We start from the raw sequence: 9,765 nt of genomic DNA on the forward strand, positions 1-9,765 counted from the left end.
CCTGCCCCTGTCACATGTTACCACCCTCATAGTTTACATTAAGTTCTACGATCAGTTTCGGAATGACAGATACATATTAGACCGTACCACCCTCTGAAGAGAGAATGGTTGCGCCTTTAGAGCTTCTCACCATATTAGGACATATGGAATGCATGAAGAGGAAACCATCGTGAACAAATAGGGGTGATCATTTTCCTAAACGGACAAAAACTGACCACTTTTCATAATTTCACCATATATTTACATTTAATTGTATAGGAAATGTTTTATTAAATGCACGTTACGGATGTAATATTACGTAATGCGTATTTTTAAATGACTGTTGCATTGGAGTGAAATCAGACTCCCCCCTTAGCTACTATGGACCAGTCTTACTCCGAGCCCGCCCCGCTGAGGTGTTGCTGGACTGTACCATTTTCTCTCTCACACAATCAGCCGCGAAATTACACGCGCTCCGGTGCTGAGAGTCAGGGATCCATGTAATTCGTTCCTCTATATAATTTACATTGAGCGGCGGAGTCGTTCCCTCACTTATAGGCTTTTATTTGTATAGACCCCCCCCCCAGGCGTAGTGCGGGCCGCGGTGTGCTGTGAATAAGGGTAAGTAGGCGGCATTGTGCCGGTGAATGGACCGACACGTGCAGTGAGAAGCGTCCTGCACTGGGGGATCAGTGCAGCAGCGGGAGAGCGGAGCTGCAATCTGATTGGTCGCTCCCGGTCAGCGGCGCTGCAGCCAATCACTGAGTGATGGTTGTTTTTTTTTTTTTAACCCTTTTAAGGCAGCGCTTTTTATTTTTCCTTTCATGATCTGTTTGTGAATCGTAAAGTCCAGGATCCATTCACTTTACCGGGGGGTCGCAGGGTTTGAAAGTAGTAATCTGGTCCTGCGCCGACCCTCCGCCATTGCTCTAGTCTTTGGCGTGATTACAGCACACTTCACCGCTGCAGCCAATCACTGAGACAATACACAGGGAGGCGGCGGCACTGGACCGGGGGAGGGTGTGTGTGCAACCACTTATTATGAATCCGTTTTTATTTGCCGGTGCCTGATTTATTTTTTTTTCTTCATCTCTTCTCAGACTCTGCGGTGAAATCTCTGTTTTACCTGCCGAGTTCATGTGAGAGCGGCTGATTTACAAATGTCCGGACCCCTGTCTGAGCTTCTCTGCTCCCATCAGGCAGGATGAGGGGGGAGGGGGCAGCGGAGACGCTCACACGGGGGTCCGGATATTTGTAAATCAGCCGCTCTCGGTGCATGAACTCGGCAGGTAAAACAGCAATGGGGGAAAAAGGGATGGGGAAAAAAAAAGTAGTGGCGTGATAACGATCCTGCCCTCCACGAGGTCGTAAAATCTGCTCGGTCAGAATCGTGGAGGCGCTGCGGACAGTCGGAGTTATTATTATTTACGGTATTTCTATAGCTCCATTGATTCCATGGTGCTGTACTTGAGAAGGGGTTACATACAAATTACAGATATCACATACAGTAAACTAACAATGACAGACTGATACAGAGGGGCGAGGACCCTGCCCTTGCGGGCTCACATTCTACAGGATGGTGGGGAAGGAGACAGTAGGTCGGGGATTGCGGTAGCTCCGGTGTTGGTGAGGCGGTAGCTCCGGTGTTGGTGAGGCGGTAGCTCCGGTGTTGGTGAGGCGGTAGCTCCGGTGTTGGTGAGGCGGTAGCTCCGGTGTTGGTGAGGCGGTAGCTCCGGTGTTGGTGAGGCGGTAGCTCCGGTGTTGGTGAGGCGGTAGCTCCGGTGTTGGTGAGGCGGTAGCTCCGGTGTTGGTGAGGCGGTAGCTCCGGTAGTGATGAGGCAGCAGCGGGGTCAGTGCAGGCTGTAGGCTTTCCTGAAGAGATGGGTTTTCAGGTTCCGTCTGAAGGATCCGAATGTGGTTGATAGTCGGACGTGTTGGGGCAGAGAGTTCCAGAGGATGGGGGATATTCGGGAGAAGTCTTGGAGGTGGTTGGATGAGGAGCGAATAAGTGTGGAGGAGAGAAGGAGGTCTTGGGAGGACCGGAGGTCACGTGAGGGAAGATATCTGAAGATTAGTTCAGAAATATATGGAGGAGACAGGTTGAGGGTATGTGCACACATTGCGGATTCTCTGCGGATCCGCAGCGTTTTTTTGCGGTGCAGAAACGCTGCAGATCCGCAATTGATTTACAGTACAATGTAAATCAATGAGAAAAAAAAAATGCTGTGCACACTTTGCGGAAAATCCGCTGCGGTATAAAAGAAGCAGCATGTCACTTTTTTGTGACTCTGCAGTGTTTTTGTACCCATTCCGTTATAGAAAACTGCAGGGGTGAAAAACTGCCGCAAATCTGCAAGAAAATTGCAGCAAAAGCACAATAAATGTTGTGGAACCGCACAAAAAACGCAACAAATCCGCAGGTGCGTTTTCTGCCAGGAGAGGCGAATCCGCACCAGAAATTCCTAAGCCTAATCCGCAACGTGTGCACATGGCCTATGCACGGCTTTGTAGGTCAGTGTTAGTAATTTGAACTGGATACGCTGAGGGGATGGGAGCCAGTGAAGAGATTTGCAGAGGGGGGAAGCGGAGGAGTAGCGAGGAGAGAGGTGGATTAGGCGGGGTGAAGACCAGGTCTATTGTGTGTCCGTCTGTGTGGGTGGCAGCTGTGAGGAGAAGCAGAGGGAGGGAGAAAGAGAGTGGCCCACTTGTTTTGTTAAGACAGATTTGAGGTTGAGGAGCAGGACAGGTGGGGAGGGAAGAGGATTATTAGGTTAGAGGGTGCTGGGGTTTGTGATAGTGAAGGAGAGAGAGGATTAGTGGAGCAGACACTGTAAGGGCATAGGTACACATGGTGAAGGAGTAAGATGGGTTAGTAGAAAAGCTAGGTCCAAGTAATAAGAAGTGCTTACTCAGCAGACAGATACATAGAGTGGGGTCCTGGGTTGAAATAACTGCGGCGTCCTTATGCTTAGCTGTGTAATGCTTTGCTGCAGGAATGCGCATGCCCGACTCCACAGGAAGCTACTAAATTTATAGGACCGAGTAAAGGATCAGGTGAGAAGGATTGTGGGTCCTTATTTGGGATAAATTGGACAACACCCCAGGGGAGGTTACATGATCAAAGGCACTGAGCCTGGCTACAACCATATGCTTGAACACCTCCTTGCACAAGATAATATGTCCTGTGACCCCGGCATGGATGAGCAGCAGTAAGTATTTAATACAATACGTGAATTTAGCAAACATTCAGCAGGCACATTAAAGGCAATGTTGCAGGATGGTAGGCAGCAGATAACAGCGAGTAGAGATGTTTGTACCATTAAGGCTATGTGCACACGTTCAGGATTTCTTGCAGAAAATTCCTGAGAAAAACCTTTAGAATTGAGAGTCCTCAGTGGTTGATACCTTTTTCAGTTACCCATTAAAGATGGTAACAAATTGCAGCTTTCGAGACTACTCAGGTCTCTTCATCAGGCAAAGACTAAAACCAATTCTGTGAGAAAAACCTGAAATTTTCTGCAAGAAATCTGCATGCGTTTTTTGATGCGTTTTTTTTCCCGGACATTTCCCAATGCATTTTATAGTGGTAAATCTGCAAAAAAAAAAAAAAAAAAAAAAAGGAAAATTAATGAACATGCTGCGTTTTTTACCGCGATGCGTTTTTTTTTTGCGGAAAAAAACGCATCATGTGCACAAAACCTGCAGAATTCATTCTAAATGATGGGATGCTTATTGTATGTTTTTTTTTTTTTTTTGTGGTTTTATATCGCAAAAAAAAAAACGTGAAAAATCAGCAACGTGTGCACACAGCCTTAAGGAGTTGCAGCCGTGTTTGGTCTAAACTGGAGACTACTGTAACAAACTGTCAGATCATTCACTAACCGCAAGCAGTGGTCTTGAATATTACCAACTTGCCGCCCTCTTTATTTTTTTCAGTGATGGTGATTGATGGCACAGGTCATTGTGCATTATGGGATGTGGGTAGATCCTTTTTATCCATTTTTTTTTTTTTTTTTTTATCCCTTTAGACCACCAGTTGCCATCATGAGTGAGTTAAAAGATTGCCCGCTGCAGTTCCACGAGTTTAAGTCGGTGGACCACGTGAAGTTGTGCCCCCGGTACACGGCCGTTCTCTCCCGGTCAGAAGACGATGGGATCGGCATCGAGGAGCTGGACACGCTGCAGCTGGAGCTAGAAACCCTGCTGTCCTCAGCCAGCCGCCGGCTGCGGGTGTTAGAGGCAGAGACACAGGTAAGGAAAAAAGCGGGGGCTTGGCTAGGCGCGGGGGCTTGGCTAGGCGCAGGGGCTTGGCTAGGTGCAGGGGCTGGGCTAGGCGCAGAGGCTGAGCTAACTTTTTGCCCCTTTGCATGCGGCCGGCACAGAGTTACTGATCACTTTTTTTTCTTTATAATTCTTGTTTTTGTTTCTTCTAGAAATATTCGGTAACGCGGCATTATCTGGTATCACTGTGTACGGACGGGGCACACGATCGCCGTCGCCTGCCCAGGAGACGGTGTCTGACTTCTTCTCGTTTTCCACCAGATCCTCACAGACTGGCAGGATAAGAAAGGAGACCGAAGGTTTCTGAAGCTTGGAAAGGAGCTTGAACCCGGGACCCCCGTAAAACACAAACCCAAAAAGCCAAAGGTGGAAGGTAAAGTAAGTCACGCCTCCGGGACCGGCCCGGGAAGACCCAAATCCAGAAACTTACAGACAAAAATCCAGGAGTACGAGTTCACAGACGATCCGGTGGATGTTCCCAGAGTACCCAAAAACGATGCCCCAAACAGGTAGTGAAAACCCCTGAATCTTCTGTCTTTGGCCATTTCCAACATGACATGAACCAGGTTGATCAGGATGAACAGGGGCATAGGTCTCATCGTCTTGTGTTGTGTTTCAGATTTTGGGCGTCTGTTGAACCATATTGTTCAGACATAACCGCAGAAGATATCAAGGTCCTGGAGGATCTGCTGAAGACGCCAGAGGACGATGCCGAGTACTACAAAGTACGATCACGCTGCGCGCTCCTCCGTCATAGAGCAATCCTCCTGCCCTCCTGATTGCTAGAACTTGTACTACTACCCCCAACATCGATAACGCCGGGTGTCGGACCCCCACCAATCTGTTACTGAAGGCTAGTTCATCAGTAGACGTCCGATCATCCTCTACATACAGGATAATAAATGTAGACCACCCAACCCTGCAGACCCCTCATCTGTACAGACCCCAGACTTGTTAGATGGCTATTATAGGACTAACACAAGTCTGGGGGTCTCTGTGATACACACACACCGATCTCATGATGTGACCGTTCAGGTGTCATGGCGGCTGTAGGCCTCCTCAAGGCGCTGTACTTGGTACATAGTAAATTATGGCAGACATTGGTGCATGGAAGGCGACAGATGAGGCAGGTGTACTTGCTTCTCCTCTTAGTGATCTCTGACACTTCTTCTTTCAGATTCCTCCTCTCGGGAAACATTACTCCCTGCGTTGGGCGCAAGAGGACTTGCTGGAGGAGCAGAAAGATGGAGCCCGGGTGTCTATGGCAGGAGACAAGAAGAAAGGACCTCAAGGACCTCTAACCGAGCTGGACTCCAAAGGTAGCAGTCCCCTGAGCTGCTGACCCAGCTCCATCCTCCCAGACGCAATATCCAGCTCCGATCCTGACCACTTCTTCTTACGGAGTGCAGGATCAAGCTTTGCTGCAGCCGCCATTTTTTTTTTTTTTTGCCAACGTCACAGGGTCGCCCATACCAGCTCCTGTTAATCAATGCAGTTTCTGCTCTGCTCACACTACACATGTAATACTACATTTCCCCTGTAGTGGGCGCTGCAGGTAAATGGACTCCTGACTGCCTAGTCCAACACTTTTACTGGGGGCGTAAGAAGATAAAACTACTTAACCCCTTCCAAATGTGATGTGCAGGATCTGCGTCTCCGCCGTGCAGCTCACTATGCAGAAAACAAGACGTTTTGGGTTTCTTATACGGTTATGTCTATAGAATGGGTGCTGGAGGGGGGGACAAAAGTGATCCCCCCCAAAAAAAAAAAATAAAATAATTGCCTGATAATGAAGAGGCAAATAAACTACGCCTCTATAGTCCCAGCATTACATGTGTCTCCCCCTAGTGGTCGCACCATGTAACTGTCTCTTTGCTATTTGTAGATGTGGACTCCATGCTGAAAAAGTCAGAATCCCAGCACGACCAGCCTGAGGACGGCTGCCCATTCGGGCACCTGACGCAGCGCCTCCTGCAGGCTCTCGTTGAGGTAAATGACTTTAGTCCTTTCATTTATTTAATAGAGATCTAGGACAGCTATTTTACACATTAAGGTGAGCGCCATTTGTCAGGTTGACAGCTCCTACCTGAATAAAGGATCAGAAGCTCCTTCCCGTCCCCGACACTTGTATAGGTGGCTGGCCGGTCCCCGACACTTGTATGGCTGGCCGGTCCCCGACACTTGTATGGCTGGCTGGTCCCCCACACTTGTATGGCTGGCCGGTCCCCCACACTTGTATGGCTGGCCGGTCCCCCACACTTGTATGGCTGGCTGGTCCCCGACACTTGTATGGCTGGCCGGTCCCTGACACTTGTATGCCTGGCTGGTCCCCCACACTTGTATGCCTGGCCGGTCCCCCACACTTGTATGGCTGGCTGGTCCCCCACACTTGTATGGCTGGCCGGTCCCCGACACTTGTATGGCTGGCCGGTCCCCGACACTTGTATGGCTGGCTGGTCCCCCACACTTGTATGGCTGGCTGGTCCCCCACACTTGTATGGCTGGTCCCCCACACTTGTGTGGCTGGCCGGTCCCCCACACTTGTGTGGCTGGCCGGTCCCCCACACTTGTGTGGCTGGCTGGTCCCCCACACTTGTGTGGCTGGCTGGTCCCCACACTTGTATGGCTGGCCGGTCCCCGACACTTGTATGGCTGGTCCCCACACTTGAATGGGTGGCTGGCCAGTCCCGCCATAGTGGTGGGGTCAGGAGTGTGTACGGTCACCTTTTACCCTGCGGTATCACACGATGGTTAGATGTCTTCTTTATAAACTATTGCTCTCTGTCTGGGCTGCAGGAAAACATCATTTCCCCCATTGAAGACTCCCCAATTCCTGAGATATCCGGGAAGGAGTCGGGAACGGATGGAGCCAGCACGTCTCCCAGAAGTCAGATGAAGCCGTTCAGGTACGTGCCGCAGGCCTCTGTTCGGTGCCGTGCGTTACTTTATGGTAGTAATTGGTCCTGGGTAATGTTTCTTTCAGTGCCCCCCACACAAAGTCGTTGGAGGTCCGAATTAAGGAAGAGCTGATAGCGCAGGGTCTGCTGGAGTCGGAGGACCGGCCGGCGGAGGACTCTGAAGATGAGGTCTTGGCCGAGATCCTCAAGACACAGGCCGAGCTGAAGGCCCTCAGCGCTCACAACCGGGCCAAGAAACAAGAGCTGCTCAGGTGATGGATTAAGTCTTAGTCCGGAACTTCATGGTCTCTTGCCAAATTATCGGACAATGGTTTCTTGATATGGGGCTTTCTTGAGTGGAGCCTGCTAAGAGGGGGTTAAGTGTACGTGTCAGTCTGACACTTAAAGGCAACCTGTCATCTGATTTATGCAGCATGGAGTCTGGCGGCATTACTGCAGCCGTGTATGGTTAATTCTGAATCGCTGCAGCATTTTCCTTTGGAAAGATGTCCGGGCACTGGGTGTCTCAGAGGACTAGTCCAAGAGGCGGGTCCCTGCAGCTTCTCCCCGCCCAGGTCCCTTTGACTGACAGGTCTCTCCCGATGTGTGAACAGTCGCTGTTCAGCTTTTCAAATTACATTAGGATGCGGTGACACCTGATGCATCGGGGGCAGTGATATGACTACTAGGGACCTTTTTTAAAGGGGCTGCTTTTTGGGAAAATAAAAGGAGTATGGGGACACAATCTACGACTATCATTACTGGAGGGAATGCTTTGACTAATGGGGGATTCTGTGGCTACGGAGGAGGGGCTGCTGCTCTGTGTACTGGGGAGGTAAGAGGGTCTGTCCATTGTCTATGGGGGCAGAATTTGCTATTTCTATTATAGGGGCACTTTTGTGATGTGGGACTGAGGGGCACACTGTGATTAATTAGGGGCGGCAGCTGTTAGGGCTTCTAAGGAAAGGAAAGCGGCTGTACATATTTTTATCCCGGGGAGGTACATGGTATCAGTAGATTATTTTAAGGGGGGACCCTGCTGTGACTACTGAAGGGAGAATGGGGGGCACGTCCATTACTTGGCTGCGAGTTGTCAGCAGAGTCTCGCTGTCTCTGCACCTTACATGACCTGCAATAATCCTAATCCCATTATTCCTCCCTTCAGATTAGCAAAGGAAGAAATGCACAAACAGGAGCTGCGGCACAGGGTGCGCATGGCCGACAACGAGGTCATGGAGGCGTTCCGAAAAATCATGGCCGCACGGCAGAAGAAAAGGACTCCGACTAAAAAGGAGAAGGACCAGGCTTGGAAGGCCCTGAAGGAACGGGAAAGCATATTAAAACTGCTGGATGGGTGAAAAGGAACGACCCGAGGACGCTGCGTGTACTCGAAGCATCGGACGCTCCGCCATTGTGGAAGTGTAACTGTTTATCACTACTTTTTTTTTCAGAAGGAGGAACTTTTTACAAGTGTTTTGTTGTATTTTTTGTTTTATTGTGCTTCAAAGGATATTGATAAAATAAAGTGATTCATGGCAGATAAGGGGTTTGTCTGACACGTGGTCCACTTTAAAGTACCTGAACTTTTAGGTAAAAAAAAAAAGTAATGGTCTAAAGGTACCGTCACACTAAACGATATCGCTAGCGATCCGTGACGTTGCAGCGTCCTGGCTAGCGATATCGTTCAGTTTGACAGGCAGCAGCGATCAGGATCCTGCTGTGATGTCGTTGGTCGCTGCAGAAAGTCCAGAACTTTATTTCATCGCTGGACTTCCTGCTGACATCGCTGAATCGGCGTGTGACGCCGATTCAGCGATGTCTTCGCTGGTAACCAGGGTAAACATCGGGTAACTAACTGCAGGGCCGCGCTTAGTAACCCAATGTTTACCCTGGTTACCAGCGTAAAAGTAAAAAAAAAAAAACACTACATACTTACCTTCCGCTGTCTGTCCCTCGGCGCTCTGCTTCTCTGCCCTGTGTAAGCACAGCGGCCGGAAAGCAGAGCGGTGACGTCACCGCTCTGCTTACACAGGGCAGAGCGCCGAGGGACAGACAGCGGAAGGTAAGTATGTAGTGTTTGTTTTTTACTTTTACGCTGGTAACCAGGGTTAACATCGGGTTACTAAGCGCGGCCCTGCGCTTAGTAACCCGATGTTTACCCTGGTTACCGGCATCGTTGGTCGCTGGAGAGCGGTCTGTGTGACAGCTCTCCAGCGACCAAACAGTGACGCTGCAGCGATCCGGATCGTTGTCGGTATCGCTGCAGCGTCGCTTAGTGTGACGGTACCTTAAGGCTATGTGCACACATTCAGTGTTAGCAGCAGAAAAATTACTTTTTGAGAAGCATTTTACTTTTGGCGATTCTTAAAGCACGGATCGTGCTGAGCAGCGATTGACCATGTGATGGCGTTGTTCGGTCTACACGCAGTTTGCATGTTGTTGGCATTTATACTGAACGTTTGCTGCCCACCATGATAGTATTGTGCATGAGTCAGGGAAGGTGCACACTGTGTCTGTGCCCACTGTCAGGTTGGGATGGATGTCCTGGCATCCATTCTACATAAGGACCCCTTTTTTTTTTTTTTTTTTTTTTTTTTTTTTTATAAAT

The 9,765-nt window shown here is 49.6% G+C and overlaps 1 protein-coding gene across 1 annotated transcript; it reads left to right on the top strand.

Annotated features, from left to right (window-relative positions):
* The first annotated feature begins 403 nt into the window (after window positions 1-403).
* TADA3 (transcriptional adaptor 3) lies at window positions 404-8,700 on the top strand. Its single transcript, XM_069736414.1, has 9 exons — window positions 404-600; window positions 4,008-4,230; window positions 4,522-4,769; window positions 4,880-4,985; window positions 5,438-5,579; window positions 6,146-6,249; window positions 7,057-7,166; window positions 7,244-7,429; window positions 8,323-8,700. Exons 2-9 carry the CDS (start codon window positions 4,024-4,026, stop codon window positions 8,513-8,515), a joined length of 1,296 nt encoding a protein of 431 aa, XP_069592515.1. The 5' UTR covers window positions 404-600; window positions 4,008-4,023; the 3' UTR covers window positions 8,516-8,700.
* Window positions 8,701-9,765: the final 1,065 nt, after the last annotated feature.

The sequence above is a fragment of the Ranitomeya imitator genome, chromosome 8 (assembly GCF_032444005.1).
Source record: "Ranitomeya imitator isolate aRanImi1 chromosome 8, aRanImi1.pri, whole genome shotgun sequence".
NCBI classification, from domain to species: domain Eukaryota; kingdom Metazoa; phylum Chordata; class Amphibia; order Anura; family Dendrobatidae; genus Ranitomeya; species Ranitomeya imitator.